At 42.1% G+C, this 23,284-nt stretch overlaps 2 protein-coding genes across 2 annotated transcripts in view; both read right to left on the minus strand.

The window, feature by feature from the left end:
* Positions 1 to 14,387, minus strand: part of CDC5L (cell division cycle 5 like) — a 31,017-nt gene extending 16,630 nt beyond the window's left edge. The window contains exons 1-11 of the mRNA XM_041480891.1: positions 14,091 to 14,387; positions 10,668 to 10,771; positions 9,677 to 9,838; positions 8,728 to 8,855; positions 7,757 to 7,856; positions 7,456 to 7,674; positions 6,176 to 6,320; positions 5,877 to 6,065; positions 4,377 to 4,525; positions 2,555 to 2,717; positions 1,342 to 1,506 (exon numbers count right to left, since the gene is read on the minus strand). Coding sequence (XP_041336825.1) covers positions 1,342 to 1,506; positions 2,555 to 2,717; positions 4,377 to 4,525; positions 5,877 to 6,065; positions 6,176 to 6,320; positions 7,456 to 7,674; positions 7,757 to 7,856; positions 8,728 to 8,855; positions 9,677 to 9,838; positions 10,668 to 10,771; positions 14,091 to 14,135 — 1,569 coding nt within the window. The 5' untranslated portion in view covers positions 14,136 to 14,387. The remainder of the gene's footprint in view (positions 1 to 1,341; positions 1,507 to 2,554; positions 2,718 to 4,376; positions 4,526 to 5,876; positions 6,066 to 6,175; positions 6,321 to 7,455; positions 7,675 to 7,756; positions 7,857 to 8,727; positions 8,856 to 9,676; positions 9,839 to 10,667; positions 10,772 to 14,090) is intronic.
* Positions 14,388 to 15,848: 1,461 nt separating this feature from the next.
* LOC121360849 (zinc finger protein 43-like) lies at positions 15,849 to 22,184 on the minus strand. Its single transcript, XM_041480969.1, has 3 exons — positions 22,050 to 22,184; positions 21,220 to 21,825; positions 15,849 to 20,577 (listed from the first exon to the last, which is right to left on the minus strand). Exons 1-3 carry the CDS (start codon positions 22,114 to 22,116, stop codon positions 17,939 to 17,941), a joined length of 3,312 nt encoding a protein of 1,103 aa, XP_041336903.1. The 5' UTR covers positions 22,117 to 22,184; the 3' UTR covers positions 15,849 to 17,938.
* Between the last annotated feature and the right edge of the window lie 1,100 nt (positions 22,185 to 23,284).

Raw genomic sequence — 23,284 nt, forward strand, 5'->3', positions numbered from 1 at the left:
CAAGATTTTGTTCTTTACACATTTCTCTTTGTGTGACAGCTGCTCTAATTCTTCAGACATTAAATCCACCAGGAAAAGAAAGACTCTTAAATTAGCAGCCATGACTCTCTTTCTCATCTTCAATGACATAAAGTAGGTATTTCGCTAAAACAATACTTGTTAAAGTGGAAAAACAGGAGAGAGTTCTCTTTACAATACACTTTCAAGCAATAAATAACATGAAAAGCCAGTGTTATCAGGAACTTCAGGAACAACACAACATCTTCCATGTTCTAATCCCAGCACATCACATCCTCACTTGAAGGCAGCATGCTCTTCTCTGTATGATGGTACAACTCAGATTTCCTCTGTGCTACACACATACATTACTTGTATTTATTCAGACTTTTTATTAGGGTATGTATGCACAAGACATACAAATACAGCTATAAAACATGTTCCTCCCCAAATAGGACACATGAGGAATCAAATTCTGGAAAATGCTTATCCGATTTAAAGATCAAACCATAGGATTTTTAAAAATATTTTGTTCACTTGTCAAGGCACAGCCATTGTTAAAAAGTTCTCTGAACCAAAAATCTCATTTATTTTTATGAAAAATGTATATTTATATAAGGTATATAATGGAAAGAGATTTGTAACACAAAATTTAGGCTTCGCAATAAACAGAAAATGAACTGTTTTTAGAAAGATTTAAAGTGTCTCTGGTTACTGGCCAGTACAGCCATTTAACTGGCAGAATTTAGGCTTGTACTTTATCCAGCCTTCCTTGATTCTAAACCAAACCAAAACAACAGGGACCCGTTCACAACTTGGCTGTCTGCGTAATCCCTCTTGTAGTGGCCACAGGTGCCAATTCCCTGCATGGCAGATTTTTATCTGTGTGCTACCAGCTTGCCTAAATTTGTATATACCTGTCTAACCTTTCACAAACAGCAACTTTTAACCTTGAGAGAATAACCTGAAACTGAAAAAAGCACAGTTCTTAAGTGCTTAAAATCAAGCAAGTGCCACTGTAGAAAAAAGCTTTTAATTGAATTTTTATCTTCTGGGGGACAAACACAGCAGGTAGGACATAGGCACTCTTAGGGACTTCATGCTAGAAAATGATGTGATATATAACATTAAGAAATTAAGAAAATTATTTAGAGAGGAAACTGATTTGGCCTCTGTGTGTGTATACTCCGAGAGCAGCAAAGAAAACAGGTAAATTTTTTCTTTGCTATCCTGTAGAAGCTATACCTCTCCCATTGTGTGAGAGGGAGTGTGAAACAATGGGAACCATACAAGGAACACATCTTATTTTACACAAAAAGCACCATCCACATCTCACACACTGACCTGCTTGCGGGCTTCTATATCAGCAGCATCTTCTACAAAGGTTTCATCTACTTCATGTTCTTCAAGCTCCTTTTCTGCATTTTCAGGTAGAACAATCTCAAAGTCATTCTTTGGAGCAGGGAGGGCCATGAGCCCCATGCGCAGGTGCTCCCGAGACTCCCTCTCCTGTGGGAAGAGCAGGGAGATGTGATGCTTCTGGATTCATACTCTGAATGCAGTGCAGTACCCTGAGTGCAACACAGTCAGACTCCATTAATCTGCATTAACAGACAGGAACAACACACCAATTATTCCCTGGCCACCTCAGCCAGAAACCACCAGATCTGGAAAGCAGGGGAGTCCACCATGGATTTGAAGCCTCAGTTTCCCTCCTAGCAGTAAAAAGTCCTTTCACTATAGAAAGGCTAAGAGGGAACCAAAGTATAAGGACATTAAATAAACCTTCTCCTTCAAGCTAAGAGGAGCTCTGGAATTTTGAACTTGAAGAGGTTTTTTTTTGTGAGAACATGGCAAACACTTGGAGTAGATATCTTAGCTAGGCCAAAAAGAAAACTGACGATAGTTTAGGTGGGAGATATTCAAAGCCACAGTTGAGGCTGCAGAATCAGCCACATAAAAGGAGTTCTCAAGGTGCTACCTATTAGGTATATGCCCTTTTATACCATGTCTAATTGGCAGAGCCCATCTGGCTGAATCTCCAAGAATGGAAACATCTGTTGCCAAAGGTAATGAAAGAATCTGGATGGGACTCAGATTTCTGAACATCTCAAACCCCAGTGCTCCTAATGGCAAAAATTAAACTCCTTTAGCTCAGTGTTGTCAACACGGCAGACTGATGAAAAGGTCCTGTAGGTAAATCAGGAAGTCAAGATGATGAGGAATTTGAGGATTGTGTAGGATTGCAAGAAAAATGAATCTTTGCTCAAGATGCATTTCCTGCTCAGCTTCAAAGATGGAAATAGGATGGAAACTCAACTATGTCTTCTTCAAAAAACAATTTTAGTGTGTTTACGGAGCACAATGAAAGCCATTCTAAGCGGCAAGACTTCTGTTCTTTTAAATAAAGATTGTATTTTATTATGTGATGAGGACAGACCCGTAGACAGGTGGAAGAAAGAACATTTAGTATAAAATAAAATTATTTTCAGTAGATGAGAACTAAAAACCTGAAAATTAATAGAGCATTGATTTCCACTTCTTAAGTACTACTTACCATTTGTTTTGCATAGGATGGGTCACTGTAATCTGCCATTCCCTCTTCTGGGTTGATGTTCAGTTTATCCCGCAGGGGAGTTCTCCCAGGAGTTGTGCCAAGTGCAGGTTTGGGAGTCAGTCCTCCTCGAGGAGTTAAGCTCTCTGACCCCTGAGAGGGTGTTCTAGTGAAGTGCAATTAGTCATTAGTTTTTCACTAAAGAGCTCTACTTACAGAAGTCTGAATGTTGGGAAAAGCTACATAAACACAGTCTATACATTCAATCTAGAGTTTATTTTTTTCTTGGGAGGCAGTCAAACTGTAAAGTGCAATTACAAGAATACTAAAAATAAATTGTTTAAGACTATCAAGGTGCAACCAAGGTCCTGTCAAGCTGAAATCTAGGCACATCATCATTTTAAGAGAAGCTTCAGGAACTCCACCAACACAAACTCCCACTGCTGCTTTTGAAAGAAGAGCTTATCCAGTCACCAGGCATTATTCTGGGATACAGTAATTAGGGTTGAATTGCAAGCTCTGATTTCCCCACCACCTGGGCAAATCGTTCACTCTGAAATCATCTGGCCCAACAGCTGTCCTACGCTGCAACTGAATGGATCATCCTACAATGCCTCTTCACTTTCACTGACTATTGAAGAAGCAATTACATTATAATAATTACTTCTAAGCATCTGTAGTTAGGCAACATGGATTAAGTCTTAAATTTTTTCGGCCACAATTGCTTCAACTCTAGACTAGGAAGGAATATTGTTCTCTATCCCAATAACCTACTACTTGAATGAGGGGCTACTTCATGGATTGATTAATTTTTCCCTCTGCTCAAGGACGTGGATTTTCCCACTGATAGAGCATTTCTGCAAGCAAGCCAAGTTGACCCACAGGAACATATTTACATGTGCAAACCTGAACTTCAGAAGCTAAAAAAAAAAAACCACCATAAAAAAATCCCAAATAACAAAATTAGAGCATCTCTATTTTTTAAAATATAAAATAACGCAAATCAACAGCCAGATCACTCCAGGTCAAATTCTACATTCATTTTGCACCACACTGACACCAACAGATTTTACAAAAAAGCACTCATTGCTGGAACTGCTCTTTTAATTAAAAGATCAGGAATTTTACACACAGCTTCTGAACAAAATAAAGCTGCTTTGGAAAAGCTGCCATAAAGGTCCTTTTTATTTCATTCTCCACTTTTCCTACTAACATGATACAAGTAAAATTAGAACCTAGTGGAAAAACCTGACACACAAAATGTACCAATTGTAACATGTTTTAGCTGTATGGTATTTGACATTTGTGGGATATATATTTGTTCACTCTAAGAGTTAAACCAGCAATTCTGTACTATTTAGATTGGCAATATAAGAAATATTTTATTTTGGATATATATGGCTTATAAAATATTTACTTCAGCTTTTCAAAAATTCAGTGTGGGTTTGGCTGAGGGACCTCCCACATCTTTGACTCCAAGGTAATACTTTGGAAAGGCCAGGATCCACATACAGAATGACACTCCAGCTTACTATTTCTACTCCTGCATTACTCCAGAATAATTTATACTGCTCCAGACCACAGAAAGCCACATTCTGGATCAAAACTCCAGTGAGCTGTACGAACACAGATGAAGAGGACATGGCTGAGCTTTCTAAAGACACAGAGAAGGAGAAACTTGTACAACATGGGCTTGAAATATAAGTGATTTTCTTTTGAAGCTCTAATCATGACAGCATTTTACACATCAAAATCTGCTCTGTTCATCCCCCTCCAAACAGACACATGCCCACCCAGGCACCCATCAGAAAAGGAGTGTGTTTACCTGAAAGGTGTGGAAAGCACAGTATTTGGAGTCTGAACAACCTGTTTCTGTGGTGTTACCCCTGAAAAGTCACTTTCATGCAAGGGAGTATTAAGACCTCCTTTCAGGGGAGTATCCACATTTGTGAGAGCCATCAGATTCTGGGCCTCCTGTGTAACAGACAACACAAGCAGTGCTTCACCAAGACATTCACAGTCACGTTAACAGATTCAGTAGCAGAACAGCAAGAACAGCTGAAGAGTTTGTGGAAAATGTTTAAAGTTTCTTAGCTTTAACACCCATACACTGGTATTTATAAACCCTACTGTTCCACTGAGAGGCATTTGAACTTCATTTCCAGTAAAATATGTTATAAACTGGAGTTGCAAAACTGAGTATGTTACTTATTGTTTCAGCTTCCTTCAGTTTGCCAGACTCCATAAATCTCCAAGATCTGTTAGTGATTGAACATTCAAGTAATCCTAAGAATCCTGATTTTAAAAGGAAAGAGCACACTTGAACTCTGAAACCTGAATTCAATCACCTTTATCCAAACTGCACTTCAAAGACAATGTTCCAAAAGACATGGTCACTATTCAGATTTTTGGTCCATGACTCAACTGAGGCTTTTATGAATAGCCCCCTTCTTTATTTCATTTTTCCTTATCACAGTGAAGAATTAAGTCTTTCTGAAAATGAGCTAATTATACTACTGCAAATAGCAAATATATTCCCAGAAGATCACTAATCCACCTATGTATATGCATAATGCTGTGACATTTATAATAAACTCCATTTGAAGGTGAGCCTGACCATTCCTGCAAACATTGTACAGACTTAGGTTATGATGTGCAGAGCCAGGAACTTTCTCCTTTCTCCTATCATGGAACTGTTGAAATACAGCTCATTGCCAGCTAAGAGGGTTTTTGGGTTTTTTATTTTGAAGTGGGATTTCTGGGGTCTTGTTTTGTCCTATACACTAGCTGCACTGATTTAATTTATCCATTTCCACACACTCAATAAAATGTTACTCAACATAACCAGCCTTTAAAAAATCCAGGCAATCAGAGGTAGCAAAGGCAGGTTTTGGCTAACCTAAGTTTTAAGCCAATAAAGTGCTATGCAAATGTTCTTGTATTGTTGCAGTTAATTAATACCTGTTATTTGAAATAAAAGTTGGACAACATAAAATGCACTGTTTTAAGGAAATGAACTCATACATCTTCAGCACTGAGAGACACAAGAGAAGGGAAAATTATGCAAGACCCCAGGAGAATGGTTAAAAGCTTCAAATAATATATGACTAAAAGAAAAATAATCAGAATGTTTCAAAACACAGTGAAAATTGATCAAATACACACAGATCTGCTTCTTTGCCCTTCAGTGTGTCCTGAAGATTGGGATTGCTTCAAATCCCAATACTGTACATGATCTAAGGAGTGTTTCTCTGGCAATTACACCTTCTACTAAGTTGACTCCTGCTCCAAAACTTAAAACCCATCCTGCACATTTATACTGTACCTGCAGGATCCTGTCCTGGGCTGCTGGAGTTTTGGGAGTCCTCAGAGCTATGCTGTTGTTGGTTACATTATATTCAGAGAGAAGAGTGCTGGAAGCTGAGTTTGTGATTCCAGATTCCTCAGCAGTCTGCCGTGCAATCTCACTTGCTTGGCCAACTTTTACAACTTCTTCAAGTTCTGTATCAGATATCTTTGAAAGAGAAAATCCCAAGGCACAGTAAGATACAACATAACTATGAGATCCATTTGATAAAACAAAGCACTGCTTTAGTGAACTTATATCATCAGTAAACATCTCACCTGAGGAGCTGGAAGCACCAGTTTACTCCTTTTCTTGGTAAATTCTGACACTCCGCTGGTCTGCAGAATAGCTGAGGGCAGGTCTGACTCTTTTTTCCGTTTCATGTGTTGCTTGTCCTTTTTGCGCTCTCTTCCCTCCCTCTCACTGTAATTATGGAAAACAGAATTGGGTGAGAACACACAGAGCAGCTACAAAGCAAAGCAAACAAGCCAAGAGCAAAAAGGCTGTATCCTTATCAAACACTGGATATGCTGAAATACAACACTGCAGGAAGAGTGGAGCACCTTTTGGGTGATTAGATGTGATCTGCAGATCTTGCAGCAGAACCTACTACAGGGCAGTGTAATGCTTTTAAATCATGGAATTAGCCAACAGATTTAGTTTTTAGGCTGAAAAACTACAATAAACAGGATCACTGGATCAATAAAAAAATGTCAGGCCAAGAATTTAGATAGTAAAAACAAGGGAATTTGAAGAGTCTCTTTTTCTCCAGCAGCTGTTAAGGGAAGGTGAACATTTTCTTTTGTGGAAAGTGGGAACCAATTTCTCTTCAGTCTTTAATAAAAATGGCATTTCCTTCAAACAGCAATGGAGGCAGTCAGTGAAATCATAAACTTCAGTCTGAAGTTCCTACCTGAACCTCTGAACAAAGAGCCATGCAGAAAAATCAGTTAGTAACACCACATGAGTTAATAAACCAAATTGTACATGGCACTGGACTCTTTCAGTAAAAAGCAGTTTTGCCAGCAGTGGGAAATGCAACTGTATGATTAAATATGTACCCAAGAGTGGCATTTAACTTCTCAACTACACTTTTGGGGATTTTGGGGGGGATGGGGAAAAATAAAGCATTTAAGGACATTAACATAAGAACAACTCCATCAGAAGTAATACTACAAATCTACTCCTATAAGCAATCATAATAAGATTATTATTTAAAGGACACTAAATACACAAGCAAATAAACTGCTAAAAAAAACAACCTCAAAAAAATAACATTTCAACTTAAAGAGCAAGAACATGTGTGAGAAACATTATTCTGATAAAAGGTGAACTAGAGGAAAGAAAAAATGTGATCATAGACAATAGGTGAACTAGACCTTTGGAAAGATAAAACTCAGAAAACTGAAAAGGCAGAAACCATCTGCACTTGTATTTGTCCCATGGAAAATACATTTCCCACCCACACTATGTTTCCAGGACTTAACACACATACATATGGGTTGCTTTTTTTTTTTTTCAAATACGCTGTTCCCTCCTTATAACAACACACACTTACGATCTTAATTCTCCATCCAGGTCTTGCTGACGCAGTCTCCTGAAATCTGCATCCAGGGACTGATAATTTTCTTCTGATGTATCATAAAAACCAGGGGCAGGCTTCTTTTCAAATGGAATTTCTGCATTGTAATCCACACCTCTCTTCTTTTTTCTTTTCTTCTGGATCTCAATTCCAGCAGCGCGAAGTTCTCGTCTTTTCTGGAGAGCAGCAAGACGTCTAAAGAAACAGTAACACCACATGATTTAAAGTGTAGAGTGAAAAAAAGAAGTCCCAGGATATGAAACCAAATGTAAGTTACCGAGCTTCTTCCAGCTGCTTCTCCCTGGCTTTCCTCTTGGCCTTCTTTCCCTGGGTATTCGCCAGACGTGCTCGAGCCTCAGACAGCATTTCAAGCTCATCTACAATAGTACAGGTAAATACAGCAGTGAATCTGCACTCAAAACATGAGAGTCAGGAAAAGGATGACATTAAGATCAGAAAACCATTTTTAAAAGCTGAATCAATCCATCACTGGCATTCTGTGTCATCACTAATCTCCAAGTTATCCCAATGTATTTACTGAATCACTGATCTCCAAGTTATCCCAATGTATTTACTGAATCACTGGGCAGGTGAAATGAAGACTTTTAGAAAAAAAGCCTCGTGTTGAAAATAGTATCAATAAGTATCAACACCAAATCAAAATATTTACATAAAGAGGCCAACTGACCACATTAATAAAAATAAAACTTCATTTACATCTTTATCTGAGAGTATTATCTTGAGAACTTGTTAATTGCATGTACTTCCAGACCTGAGAGTGCTGTTTTTGTGAACCAGTGACTGTTCAAAACCACCAACGGTCCATTCATGGAATTTTAACAATGTTCATTTTTCAGTTTATAACACTGCTTTGTGCAAGGGGAAAAAAAAGGAAGTCAGGCAATCCTCCTGCGCTTGAATTCAGCATGGATTCACCTGAGAGGTGTGAGCTAATGGAAAGTCATGAAGATACAGAATGCAAACTAGCAGTTGTCAAAGTAAAGAACAGCCAGTCATGGTAATAGATGAAGGTGACAGGTAAGGAGGCAATAAACACACCAAGAAAAGGAAAACTGGAAAAGTATAACTGACTGGCCAGATAGAGAGATAAGACAAAATGTGCAAGTAAATTAATGACCAGGTGGTGGTGGGAAAAAAGGAAGAAACCAAGGTACACTGGCTGTATAAACAGAAAATTCAAACAGATCAGATTTCTTTCAAAAAATGGTAAACACACTCCAAACTCACCTTCATCCATGTCAATGGGATCTGGCCTGGCAGGTTTGGTTTCTGGATTTGGATCGATTTCTCCAGGTTTCAGTTTCCGAGGATCATCAGCAGTTTCTTCCTCATTGTCTCTCTGAGCAGCTTTGTCCCTAAAAACACATTGCAGGTGTTTGTTTTCCAGCTCTGGTTTTCCCCCAGACTCATAATAACCATCCCTTAAATGCCTCCAAAGGCTGACTATAGAGCAGTAACCTTGTGCTCTGTACAATACAGTAAATCTGTTATACAATTCACAAACGTGGTACAGTTCCATAATCTTAAACAAGACAAGAGAAAGAAAACAACACGGTATTACATTACAAGAATAAAATATTATATAAAATACAATACTAATATAGCTAGTAAAGAAATCCCCTCAGGTAATCTTTAATAATAAAAACAAGAATTCCAGCAGTGTGACAATATTAAAAAATCAAGTTTTATATTATGTTTTTTCTACTCAACCAACTGCACCAGAATTAAGAATGCTCACACGGGAAAACAGCACATTCTTTCTTTTCTCGTGGCCAAAAGAAACTCTTTGTAGCAGAGATGGTATCTGCACATTCAGCCACTTCAACACGTGTTTTATGTCTCTTTTCTTTCTCACACACCCACTCCTGCTGATCAGCCACTCAAAAAGTGGCCAGACAGCCTAATAAAAGCACAGATCTGGGTGATCCCTTAGCCAGAATGACCAGGAAGAAATACACTTATTTCTATCCAAGCTGCTCTCTAGGTTCCAGGAGCTTCTTTCAAGCTAGATACAAGTGACTGAAAACAACCTTTAAAGATTTGCTTACAAAAGGATTCAGTCAACTTGAAAGCACCCTAATTTACAGGGAAAGACACACTGGACACACTGCTACAACTCCACAGATTTTTTGGGGTATTCTTGGCTAGATTTTCCTCTAGGCAAGCAGAAACTCACAGCAGAAATTCATAGTGTTCCAAGCACTGTGCAGCAGTTCTCCCAATGATGGGGGCAATGGTTCTCCACTGGGTTGGCATCAGCTTGGCCAGGTGCAACAGCTTCTCCTCCTCCTCCCGAGACCACTCTGTCTTTTTGATGCTTGGGTCCAGCCATTCGTACCTGTAGTAAGGGAAAAAATTAAGGATGACAGATCCAAGTTATCCATTGATTTGTCTTCAAAAGTGTTTTCATGACATATGCATTTGAGCTTTAAAATGCATTATTTATCCAGCACTTTTCATACAGATACTGCATTGTCTTTCTTTTCCCATCTCTGTTCTGGCAAAGTAAAGAGTCACAGAATTAATCCTGAAAAAGATAAGTAAAAATTGCAACTATCAAAGATAGAGAAATGGTAGAATTGTTTTGTCTTCAACCTTCAACCTTCAACAATTATCTTACTAATCCTCAACTGTGCCACTATTGTTGTCTCTACAAGAAGTATTCTATTAAATATGTGTAGTTCAGTACTTGAAATAAGTCTGATTCTCAAATACATTTATGCTGCATCAGTATTTGCATCAGTTTAAAGCTCTTATTTTTTATAAAATACTAAATTTCACAGTGCAATTTCTTAACCTTTACTCTCAAGTCAAACTCCCATTACATGAAATTAGAAAATTATATGTAAGAGAGATTAGTATCTTACAATTTTACTTCTTTGGCAATATCCACTGATTAAAACATGTTTAAATAAAGGGAAAAACTAATGTTTATAATTTAAAGTGATCCTGCATTTGCTAACACTGCAGTCACTGGCAAACAGAACATCTGGCTACTTTTTTTCAACTACTTTCAAGCAATAAGAGTTTGAAGTTTCCATGATAAAATCAAACAGTGTTAAAACTGTTGTTGGTCTATGGACATAAGTCAGTCTGTGGTAACATTTTTTCCTAAATTTCCACTAATTATGAAGGTCATATTCCCAGGCACAGCACCTCTCACTTACCATCTGGCTTTGCACTGCTTTGCTGATTTCCTGTGCAATAATGAGGCAATTCGAGACCACTGGTTTTTGCCATATTTCATAACAGCTGCTTTCAGAATTTCATCCTTGAAAAAACCATAAATAAATACCCTTATGGACTGCAAAACAGAAAGTCTGAGCTGAAGCAAAGAAGAACATGGTAAATTTCATGGGCTCTCCCAGAGGAAACAGCATAACACAGCATAACACTGCTACTTCTGTTCCATTTTACTCTCAAGAAAAATGAGGATTTGTATTTCAAAGGTCAATTAAATCCATAAAGACTAAATGAAATAGGCACATGATTATTGTTCCAAATTTCATATAGCCAACAGAACTTCCCAAAAGATTATTTTCAATGCTCTCTAATGCACTAGTGTTTAAAGGCTCTGTATGTCTTCCCTGAAGGACAGCAACACAAACACAGGTAAGGAAGTTTGTCTGGTAATGACATCACAATTGTGAAAAAAAGTAGAATTGGCAGATATCCCTGGCTGCCTTGTTTTAAATAATACTATAAAATTATCTATTTTTCACATTTTAATACAACTGGAATAAAAATGTAGTAGATTCAGCTTGGGAGGCAGGTTGTTCACATACAATGAAGTGTGCACTGAGTTTGATCAGAAGCCAGAAGTGCTACCAATTGTCTGTCAATCCATCCATCAATCCTTCTCTCCCTTTCTCGACAGATGGGTTCATTATTTCTGGTTTATTCAGAGAAAGTGGTATTTTAAATGCATTAAAGCTATTGTTACAGCCCTGTCAACCACACATGTCCCTCTTCTGTACCCAGTGAGTGTTCAGTGAGTCTGACACTGTCTCCACCAACACCTCCTAGAGAACAACAGCTTTAACTGTGAGCTTATGATGAGCCCTTGATCTGGCTTGAGCTGCTACAGGCAACAATTCATGTGCTTACTGTTCTGAAATAAATAATAAATCCTCCCCTGTGTGCTTTTTTTTAACTTCTTGGTGCTCTGTGGCACACAGGAGCTGTACTGGTGACATGAACAGGCTTTTTCTGTGTGTAATGGGTCATTTTATGAATGACCTGGTATCACCTGGTTCCACTTTCTCTGTCTTTAATGCTGTATGTATAATCAAAATGTCAGAAAAAAAAAAAAAAATCCAACACCTCTTTTATCTCTGGTACACAAAGCCTGGTGAACTGGGGATCTACTTGGCCACTGCAACAGGCTCCTCAGGGCAGTGGCCACAGCCCTAAGCCTGCCAGAATTCAAGCAGCATTTGGACAACGCTGCCAGGCACAGGGTGGGATTTTTGGGGGTGTTCTGTACAGGAGCTGGACTTGATGGACCATGTGGGTCCCTTCCCACCCAGGATATTTTGTGATTCCATTTAATGCACTGCTCTTTCTCTTCAACTGTCACCAAAATGTGTCAAGTATGGAAGACCCTCAGAATGGGGTGAAGACAACATGAGTTTTCCTGTTTTTTGCTGACCCCAAATTTAGCTGCTTCCTGGCACACCACTGATTTAGCACAAGTGCTTAAAAGCACACACAGCACATTTTATTTTCTATTACTTTTTTCTCACTGTTTCCTGGAACCACATACATGCCTGGTCTTCAGAGTGTGCAGTAACAGAGTTCTGTATTTTACAGTGCCAGGTACCTCCTTTTGCTTTAAACATGCATCTAATAAAACGGACATCCTTGATTTCTCATGTTATTTATTTCTTTTTCATGGCCACTTGTGGTTCTGAAAGCTTGTGCCAGCAAAACTGGAGGGATTTGTTCTTTTTTGGAACAGTAATTCCTGTGTACAGGATTCTTGGGGCTGCAGATGAAGAGCACACACACATTGACAAGAAACAGACTGAAGTCGCACCAGAAGTTTAGATTAGTTATTAGGATTTTTTTTTCCCATGGAAAAGGTGGTAAAGCATTGGAACAGGCTGCTAGGGAGGTACTGGAGTCACCATTCCTGGAAGTGATAAAAAACCCATGTGGATGTGGCACTTAAGGACAGGTCAAATGGTAAGCATGGTGATGGTGCTGGGTTGATGGCTGGACACTTGATGATCTCAAGTCTTTTCCAATCCTAAAAATTGTATGACTCTGTCTTTGTTATTTCCACATTTGGAAATATGTTTAAGGGCAAGAGATTCCTGCTGCCTCATCCCCCTAGAACATAAGAAACCTGCCTATGCAGTACAGGTCACACTCCAGCCTGCGAGAGGCACATCTCCAAGCACAGCACAGCCCATGCTTCCACTCCAGTGGCAGTGGGAACAGTTTCTCTGGAGCAGAAGGACACAACACACACATGGCTGAGCTTCCCATCTGCAGCCCAAGGGAAAAACAACACCAACGTGACCTTGTGACCTTTGCCCACTGAGGCAGCAGGAAGGAGGAAGGCACAGGTTACTGGGGAATGCAACCCAACACACAGCCAAGGAATCACAGAACCAGTTAGGTTGGAAAAGGCCACTCAGATCACAGAGTTTAATCTACACCTGATCACCACCATGTCAATGAGACCGTGGCACTCAGCGCCACATCCAGTCTTTCCTTAAACACCTTCAGGGACGGCAACTCCATCACCTCCCTGGGCAGCCCATTCCAATACTTAATCATTCTTTCCTGTGAAAAAATTCTTCCTAAAGTCCAACCTAAACCTCTCCTGGTGCATTCTGAAGCCATGTTCCCTTGTCCTGTCGCTTGCTGCCTGGGACCAGAGCCCGACCCCCACCTGGCTGTCCCCTCCTGTCAGGGAGTTGTGGAGAGCCAGAAAATCCCTCCGAGCCTCCTTTTCTCCAGGCTGAGCCCCCTTCCCAGCTCCAAGCCAGAAAATCCCCCCGAGCCTCCTTTTCTCCAGGCTGAGCCCCCTTCCCAGCTCCCTCAGCTGCTCCTCGTCAGACCTGTGCTCCAGACCCTTCCCCAGCTGCGCTGCCCTTCCCGGCACTCGCTGCTGCAGTCCCCAGACCCTCTGATGTCCCTGCACTCGCTGCTGCAGTCCCCAAACCCTCTGATGTCCCTGCACTCGCTGCTGCAGTCCCCAAACTCTCAGATGTCCCTGCACTCGCTGCTGCAGTCCCCAAACTCTCAGATGTCCCTGCACTCGCTGCTGCAGTCCCCAAACTCTCAGATGTCCCGGCACTCGCTGCTGCAGTCCCCAAACTCTCAGATGTCCCGGCACTCGCTGCTGCAGTCCCCAGACCCTCTGATGTCCCGGCACTCGCTGCTGCAGTCCCCAGACCCTCTGATGTCCCGGCACAGCGGCTCCAGCAGACCCGAACCTGCCCCGGGATACCCCAAACCCTGAACCCCCCGCGCAGGCGCACCACGACGCCCGCGCCTGCGCACCAGGGAGGGCTCCCCCCCCGACCACCTGCCCGGGCCTGAGCGGGGACGGGAGCTCGAACCCCGCCGAGTCTTACCTCGGTGTTCCGCCACACGCCGCCTTTAATCATAATCCGCGGCATCTTGGCGGCGAAGGGAGGCGGGGACGAACCCCTGGACCGAAAGAATGGAGAGGGGGCGGGAGCGCCACTGGCGTCAGCGGGGCCGGCCGAGACGGCACACGGTCGCCCTCAGCGGCGGCGGGTGCGGTGGGTGAGGGAAGTGGGGCCGGCTGCTCTGCCAGAACAGCGGGAAGCGGGACCGGCGGCTTTTCCAAGGGAAGTGAGGCCGCTGCGCCTCCAGGGAAGCGGGTCCGGCCGCTTCGCGCATGCGCAGCCCCCCCCCCCCCCCCCCGGCAGGTCCTGAGGCGGCGCTCCGCGCTAGCGCCACCTGCCGGCCGGAGGAGCGCACGGCGGAGGCCGGCGCCGAAAGGAGGAACTGGGCGTTCATTAAATTCCTCAAATTTCCCCAAGGGACGCAAATGAGGGAGGAAAGAGACAGCGGAAGGAGACCACATCTCCCCAGTGTTCCCAAGGTAGTTTGTTAATTTCAGGAGAAAGCCCCATGCGTTTATGTGTGGAATAAATTCTTGGCTGTGAGGGTGGTGAGGCCCTGGCGCAGGTTGCCCAGAGAAGCTGTGGCTGCCCCATCCCTGGTGGTGTCCAAGGCCAGGCTGAACAGGACTTGGAGCAACCTGGTCTGGTGGAAGGTGTCCCTGCCCATGGCAAGGGGTGGAACGAGATAATCTTTAAAGTGCCAATGCAAAACTATTCTATGATTCTACAAGAGAGCATCATTGATAGTGTATTTGCATATGAACACTCACGTACACACTAAAGGAGCATGTACAAGGTACATAGGTGAATTTGGGAACTTTTCATAGGTAGGTACTCATGTCACTCTCAACAGGTGAGGGGTTGAGTCTCAAAGAGTGGGGATCTCAGCTCAGGATCTGTCACTGTCCCTCAGCTGTGCTCCCAGGTGTCTCCAGCCTGGGAGCTGTGTGGCTCAGAGGCCCCACTCAGAGGGAGGTGCTGGTCTCAGCCCGCTGCAGTCTGGAGAGCTCAGAGGACTTAGAGAGTCACAACAGACGTGGCTTAGCTCGTAGCCATTTTCCACCCTGGCTGCAATTCAGGTTGGTAACTTTCTCTGAAAGTTCAAAACCAAAAACATTGTTCCACCTGGGTGGTTATTCAGGTAAGAAAAGTAAGTTCCCAAAGGCTCTTACAAGCCAGGGAGCACCTTAGCCAGCACAAGTTTCTGGGAGCAGACAGTGTTTTGGATAAGCTCAAGAGGAGCTTGGCTCAGCTTGTCAAGGCCAAGCCCTAAGGAGCATTTCTGAGACCACAGTGTGGCCCACACAGGAGGATGCACCACCACACCATACAGGTCTGACTCACTATTGTTCATTTAAATCACCTCCAGTTAAACTTGCATTCATTTAATTTGCAGATGCACAGCAGGTAAAATGACAGCCTCTTGCTCAATTTGTGTTGGTACATTTCCCTGTTTTGTCCAAATTCAGGATATGTTCATGGAGAAAATTATGAAACTTTTTTGGTTTAAATAGGAAACTTCATAGTATGATTTAAGAAAGGCTTTGATTTTTGTTTAAACTGCAGGAATAAAAAAAAACACTTCTAGCTACCAAAAAAAAAAAAAAAATCCAACAACAGCCCATGTCTTAAATGAAACTGAATATGCCTCAGCCTTTAAATTTAGACTGAGAATACCTTTGAAACCCTAGAAATCCAGTGTAGTGCATAAGGAACAGAAAGCAACGTCAGGAGTCATTGAGCTGCTTATTTTTATTAGAAGCAGCAACTAGGAATAATTATTTTTATAAAATCAAGCTCTAACTGAAAATACCTTCTTGTTCTTACTTAAACAAGAAACTAAAACTTGAAGAAACTTATATTTACAAACTCTTTCAAAAATTTACTGCAGTTAATTTATCCCCCTAAACCAGGCTCTTTTCATCACTGTTGTACGCCATGCTTTTAAACAACAGTGCTCTATCAGATTTAGCCTTTCTAGTCTCATTTGATATAGAGGCTTACAATTCCTTCAGTATTGTTTTCTCTTTGTACCTGTTCTTTTCAAATAAATGATCAGAATTGTAAAGTAATGCAGGTAAAAACGCCTCTAAGCTTGAGTAACCAGTAATATTTCCCAGAAATGCTTTTCTTTCTTCATACAGGAGAACATTCTTCTTTCTCAGAAGTGGATTAGGTGGCTCCAAGGTCTAAATCATTCATCTGTAACCACCATGGTTCAGGCACAGATACTTGTCTGACCTTACTGAAGCTGCCAAGAACTGGATCACCTGAATATCTTTGCTGATCTGGCATTAAATACATTCATCTGTCCATGAGTTTCAACCCATTATTGGAAAATTGTCTTCCAAATTGCAGAATGGCTGCAGGTGTTCTGGAAGACAAGCCCCTGCTCAGGCAGGGCCACCCACAGCTGGTTGTCCAGGATTACATGCAGATGGCTTTTAAATATCTAAAAAGAGAGGAACTCCACTACCTCCCTGGGCAGCCCTTCCCATCCTGTCTCCTATGTTACCAGAAAGCCTCTACAAGACATTATCTGTATTTCTACAGAAAGACACACATCCAGAAGCAGAAAAAAAAAAAAAAAAGCACCGAGTTCCACATTTACATTCTCTAAATTAAACCACAGGTTTGTTCTGCTGTTCCATGGACTGAGCTGTAGCATTGGGACAGTTTGTACCAGGCCTTTGCTGTTGTCTTTCCTCACACAAGGGGATAAGAGACTGTTGTTAAAACCACATACCACACTCAGGAGTTCCTATCACTGCAAAACTCCAAAACAAAGATTTGTCTAGATTTGGATATAAATTGGAAGCAGCATCCATTTGGGTTCACCATTCCCTGCACCAACTGCTGCATAGTACAATGGTTCTTACACACAGTAATTTAGACTAAGAGTGAAGTTCTTAAATAATTTTAGTTTCAAATACTGCTAAGTTTTCAATGTAACTAAATAACATTCATAATTACCAGCAACTGCTCTTATTATCAAAATTTATTTGAACAGTATTTAATCTACTTTAACAAACAACACAGTAACTACGAACCTGAGAAAAGGTAAGGCATTTCATACTGGATTAACATTAGACATTCACATAAAATTGAAGATTTAAAGGTTCCCAGTATCATAAAATAGATGTTTCTGGACATCACCATTTCTGTCAGACTACTCAAAAATTATCAAAACTACAGACAAGGTAACAGCTTAATAAACATCTTATACATACAGACATATGTAAAACATTTCAATGTCCCAATTATCCAGTGATGACATGCATATTTTGCTTCTGTAATTTGGTGACATACTCTTTTTTTTCCATTTTCTTACAAGTATTGCAAAGGTACCTGGAAGTAAAGGAGGCAACTTTCAGCAGATGGGAGGTAGCATTTAGCCTCCAGATACACTGACAAAGTTCACATGAAAAGTTATTACTACAAAATATAACATGCCCTTCCTTCTCTCCCGTTATACATTCTTTCAGTCAGAAAAGAAAGATTTTTTTTTCATATTAAATTTTTACAGGAAAGTAAGTGGTGCAGAATAACTGCTTAAACACAGATGAACACTGGCCAAAATAACTGACCTCTACTGAAGTGGTTACTCAGGGATGAAAAAGTGTCTCCAAGATGTTCAGCACAGGCTGTGCTAGAATTGATGTTCCCAGAAACACCTGCAGCAAACCAATACCCCAAGTGTCACTCTCTTGACCAATATGCTGGATGCATCCATTACCAACCACTGTTCTGGGCACAGCAAAGGAACATAAAGCCATGAAGAAATTCAGGACATGCAAACCTGTCCAAAACCAAGCACCAACTTCCAATTCTCACATTCCAACATTGTGCTGCTGCTTATGCTTCTCCAGCAGTTTTTTGGTGGGCAGCACCACACTACAGTTTGCACACCTGTACTTCTTTCTGTGTGTTTTTATGTGCTTTTGGAAAGCCTGTTTATCCACCGTGGAATACCTGCACCTCTTGCACTTCAGCTTGAGGTGAGTCAGCCAGTGGCGCTTGAGGTGGCTGGAGGTGCGGAAAGCCAGGGAGCACTGCCCGCACTGGAATGGCTTCTCCCCCGTGTGGATCCTCATGTGGAGCTTCAGGTTCCCGTTGTGGGCTGTGCAATAGCCACACTCCTCACACCTGTATGTCTTGACAGGCAGCTCAGTATGCTCGTAGAGGCAGCCAGGAGAGGAGGTTCCCTCCCCGGTATGCGAAGCCAGGTGCTGCTTCAAGGACAGCCATTTGTTGGTTGAGTAATCACAGCTCATGCACTTGAAATGCCCCAGGTTCAAATGTGTGAGTCTGTGCCTTTTCAGGTGACTGGAAGTACGGAACATCTTCTGACAAACGGGGCAACTGTAGGGCCTCTCACCTGTGTGAGTTCTGATGTGGAGCTGCAGGTTGCTTGAACTGCCAGTAGCATAGCTGCACTCTGAACACTGATACAATAGTGGCTGACTTTGTGCTAGCACATCGTTTGCTGTGCCCCTCTGAACACCTTGCTGAACACCCCAAACTTCTGAACCAAGCAAGGAGCTGTTTGAGCCTTTGCAGGCATCAAAATCCCTTTCTGGATATGTGCCTCTCTGGATTTCACGATGCAATTCAAGATTCTCTAAACACCTCTCTACAAAGAGGCAACTTCCAAACTCCTGTCCATTTTTCACATGAAGAAGGCTGTGTTTCTGCAAATGGTTTGATGTTTTAAATGTCTCATTGCACTCTTTACATACGAATGGTCTTTCATCCGTATGTATCTTTAGGTGCAGCCTGAAGTTGTTAGGAACAGCAGTAGCATAACTGCAGTGCCGGCATCTGTATGTTTGGAATGTATTTAAATTAGAAGGATATGTATCCTTCAAGTTTTTCACAAAGTTATGAAATGAAGCATCATCTTGCACTTGTGAATGAGAGGTCTTTGCTTTGAAGAAAGCCTCCTCTTTGTGAGGAGTGACAGGGTCCATTTGGTAAGAGGTCCAAGGAATTTCTGATCTGTTTCCAGTAAAAGCCAAGCTGTTGCTTCCTTGGCTGTTTTCAAGGAATTTCTTTCCAGAGCATATTTTCTTATTGTCCCACACATCACCTTCTTGCTCAAACTCCACTTCTGAAGCCAGGATTCCCCTACCCAGACAATCATTTTCTCCACCAAAAAGAGAGTGAGAAACATGGCCCTGAGAATCACCATCAGCTCTGCCTCTTGTACAGTATTTATTGCTCTGACTCGTGTAACCATTAGACTTTAACTGTTCATGAAATTTCTTGTGAAAGCTGAGATGTCCTTTAGTGTAGAACACCAGGTTACATTCATCACATGCATAAGTCTTTGCAGAACTTTCAGTTCTCTTTCTCCCACTCAGGCAGCTGGGTTGCTGCGCTTGGCACGTTTCTGTCTCTGCATGTGTCCTCCTGTGTCTCTCCAAACCTGAGGTGCTGGTGAATGCCACCTGGCAGAGTTCACAGCAATATGGTTTATCCCCTGCGTGGATGTGGCTGTGCCTCACCATGCTTGCAAAATACAGTGAAAAAAAGGTGCAGAACCTGCACTGGTAGAGCTTATAGCCAGCATGCCAGTACATGTGATTTAACAGGTAGGACAAGCTGCTGCAGGAGTAATCACACTGAGGGCACTGGTAAGGGGGTCTCTCCTTGTGTCCCTTCATGTGATGAATAAAACTCCTAGGACTGGATGAAACAAAGAAACAAATTCTGCAGGAAAAGCTAACTGGCACATCCAGGGGTGTAAAGTCCCTTTCAATTTTAATGAAAAATTTCTCGTATTTACTTTCTTTTTTCTTGGTCTCAGATTCTCCTTCAGATCCTTTCTGCCTCCCCTTTCTTGCACTTATTCTATTTTTTCTTGCCTTTTTCAACCTAGCAACCTTCTTATGAAATTTAAGGTGATTCTTGAGATTGAAAGAAAAGAAAAAGGCTTTTTTACAAAAGCAGCATTTATGTATTTTCTTATCTTTATGAGCTGAGTAAATATGTTTCTTCAGGTGTGCACTGAATTTAAACACAGAACTACAAAACCTGCACTTGAAACTAAATCTTTCATTCTCCTTTGTAAAACAAGATGTTTTAGGAAGAGGTGTGATGGTCACACTATCCTTCAGCCATGTGAAACCTTCTTCCTGGCTCTGGAACTCATTTTGGCTTGCATGAGAAGAAACAACTTTTTGTTGCTGGTATCTCTTCTTAGAGAACGGTGTTAACATCTTGTGAATATGCTCTCCGGTAGTAATTGATTCAGCAGAAGTAGAAGCATTCATGTCAGGTTTCCCTACATCTTCTAGATGTTCCTTAAAAGTAGAACATCCATTAACAAATGGATCAGAACAGTTATAGGTAAATTTCTCCTCTTCTTTCAAGCCATGTTCCAAAGGAGAACTCAGAGTTTCATCTTCAAATTTGCTTATTTTCATGTAATCAATTTCATCATCTCCATTCTTTGAGGAATCAGGATCTACAAGGAGATATAAAAAGTCACATTTCATACAATCACAAATATTCATTAATTCATACTAATAATCCTGAATTGCCTAATGACTTGCTTGTTCTTCATGACTTCTACTTCCTTGTTATTTCCCTCTCTCCACTTTTTTCCCTAATGCCTCTCTTCATGCTCCCCTCTGCCCCAACATTTAAATGTTGCTCCTAGTTAGAAGCCACCTTCTCTCCTACTTTCTATTTTCACTCAAGACTCTGAATTTCACAAGGCAACACCACATCCAGAACACCTTTATGGCAGAATTTCTATCAAAGTACTAACACCACACTTTTCTAATGCTCCATTCTCACAAATACCACGCTTTTTCTGCGTTTTTATTTTGAGAACATTTCCCTGATGAAAGGACACCCTTTTTCTCATTAGAGGAGAATGACAAAGTACTAACATTTTGTAGTTTCCCTGCCTTTCGCAGGAGTCTGTGACACAACTGAGCATACTCCAGGCAATATTTTCCTTCTGTTGCATTTATGAATCTAATTTAAAATGCTTACTCCAAAAGGAATTGATTTCATAGCTTCTCTATACAATTTTTTATTTCAAAAACTTGAGGTTTACCACATTTCTTAAACTCTTGCAAGAATCTTATTAATATATTACCTTCCATTTTAACAATGATCTCAAATTCCTTGTGGATTTCTGGTTGTGTCTGTGGACTGCCATCAAAAAGAACACTTGCAATACTAACAGGTTCTTCTTCCTCTTTGGGTACCACTACCAATGTCTCCAAAGTGTCAGCTCTGTCACTGTCAGCAGAGGAGAGGAGAGGAGGAATCTTCTGAAAGCCATCATTATCAACACAATCTTCTCCAGCACTGTATTTCACTACCTCTGGAAGCTCTGTTTTGCAAGACGATGTAGGTAACATGCCATTTTGACCATATTTATCCGTGCCAGCATCACACCCATCACCGGAAGATAATTCTGATGTGTTACACACACTCTCAGCGAAACATTTCCCCTCAGAGTACTTAATACAATTATCTTCATTTGAAACAGTCTTGTTTGCATCCCAATTGCCTAAACTGCTGCTGTCACTTGAAGGCTCCACTTCATTTTTTAGGCAAAAGCTGTTGTTTAATTTAAACTCTTGCTCCACCTCGGGAATGGACACTTCCTGGTCCTTATCATCATCATCCTGGAGAAAATCCTCATCGCTCAGCACCAAGATAGTGATTGGCAGCACAATCTCAAACACCTCGGGCTCTGCGAGGAGAAACAGACACAAATATCGCAATTCCCAAAAAAAAACCCCAAACACATGACAGCGCCGCGTCCACCACAATCCCCACGTATGCCCAGTGCGCATGCGCAAACCCCGGCGGGCCCACCAATTCTCCCCGCTCCCGCCGGCGCCGCTTTCCGCGTTGTCTCAGGCACCGCCGCTCCCGCAGGACCCTGCGTCCCTGCCCCGGCCTGCAGGCACCTACCGCTGTCTGCGGGGGGCTGCGGGATTCCCTCCGCACCCGCCTCCGCCACTCCCGGCTCCGTCGGCATCTCCGGGCCGCTGCGCCACGAGACTCGAACCAGCGGCCGGGCGCGCCTGCGCAGGGGGCGGGGGCGGGGCCGCTGGCGCCTCCTGGTTTTGGGGGAGAGGCGGGGTCACAGCCTGAGGAATGTCTGGGCTGGGACCCGGGGTTTTTAAATATGAGTTAAAATTCAGATTTAAACGTGCTTATAAGTTAGTTTAGAAACTCCGTTTAATCACCTGCCTGGGCTTGGGAGCCCCCAGCCCTGGGCAGAATTATTCGAATGCTACGCAAAACCTATTCCCGGTTCAAGCAGTTTTGATCGGTTGTTACTTTTCCTGTAAAATTAGATCTCAGCTAATACCGATCGTACTCTTAAGAGCGGAATTGTGCCAACAATAAGGCACTCCCTTGCTGGGTACAGAAAGAATCATAAAATAATCACAGGCAGGAGTCACAAAATTCATGGAAACACAAAACAGCACCTTTGGTTTTATCCTGTTCTCCTTGGCTGTTCAGGCTGAAAGTGGAAAATGTATGAACCTCTGTGCATACATATTTACATTATAGAGATGTAGGTCTTTATATACATACATAAATTTATATACATGCAGGATGTCCCTGCCCATGGCAGGGTGGTTGGAATGAGGGTCTATAAGGTCCCTTTCAACAAAAACCGTTCTGTTATTCTGTGACTTGGGGCTGGCTGAAAGGGGCCTCTGGAGATGATCCAGTCCGAACCCCCTGGCAAGGCAGGGTCACCTGGAGCAGCTGACACAGGGATGTGTCCAGGTGGGTTTGAAATGTTTCCAGAGAAGGACAATCCACAAAATCCCTGGGCAGTTCGCTCCAGTGCTCTGTCACCCTCAATGTAAAGAAACTCTTCCTCATGTCTAGGTGGAACTTGTGTTTCATTTTATAGCCACTTCTCCTCGCCCTGTTGGTGGGCACCACTGTAAAGACCCTGGCACCATCCTCCTGGCACTTGACTTGGAAATGCTTACATAGATTGTTGAGATTGCCTCTCAATCTTCTCTTCACCAGACTCACCAGGCCCAGTTCCTGCAGTCTCCCCTCATGAGAGATGCTCCAGAGGCCTCATCATCTCTGTGGCCTCTCCAATATCTCCTTGTCCTGCCATCCCTGGGATCCCCCCAGCTCCCAGCACCCTGACATTACTTTATCCCCACCCCAAG

This window comes from Pyrgilauda ruficollis, unplaced genomic scaffold (genome assembly GCF_017590135.1).
Source record: "Pyrgilauda ruficollis isolate IOZ18807 unplaced genomic scaffold, ASM1759013v1 scaffold54, whole genome shotgun sequence".
Lineage (NCBI taxonomy): Eukaryota > Metazoa > Chordata > Aves > Passeriformes > Passeridae > Pyrgilauda > Pyrgilauda ruficollis.

Excerpts from the sequence above, each read along its gene's own strand:
- LOC121360849 (XM_041480969.1), bottom strand. The coding sequence starts at position 22,116 with ATGCCGACGGAGCCGGGAGTGGCGGAGGCGGGTGCGGAGGGAATCCCG. Across the intron at positions 21,826-22,049 it reads GCAGCCCCCCGCAGACAGCG|AGCCCGAGGTGTTTGAGATT; the intron begins GTAGGTGCCTGC and ends TTCTCCTCGCAG. Across the intron at positions 20,578-21,219 it reads GATCATTGTTAAAATGGAAG|ATCCTGATTCCTCAAAGAAT; the intron begins GTAATATATTAA and ends ATCTCCTTGTAG.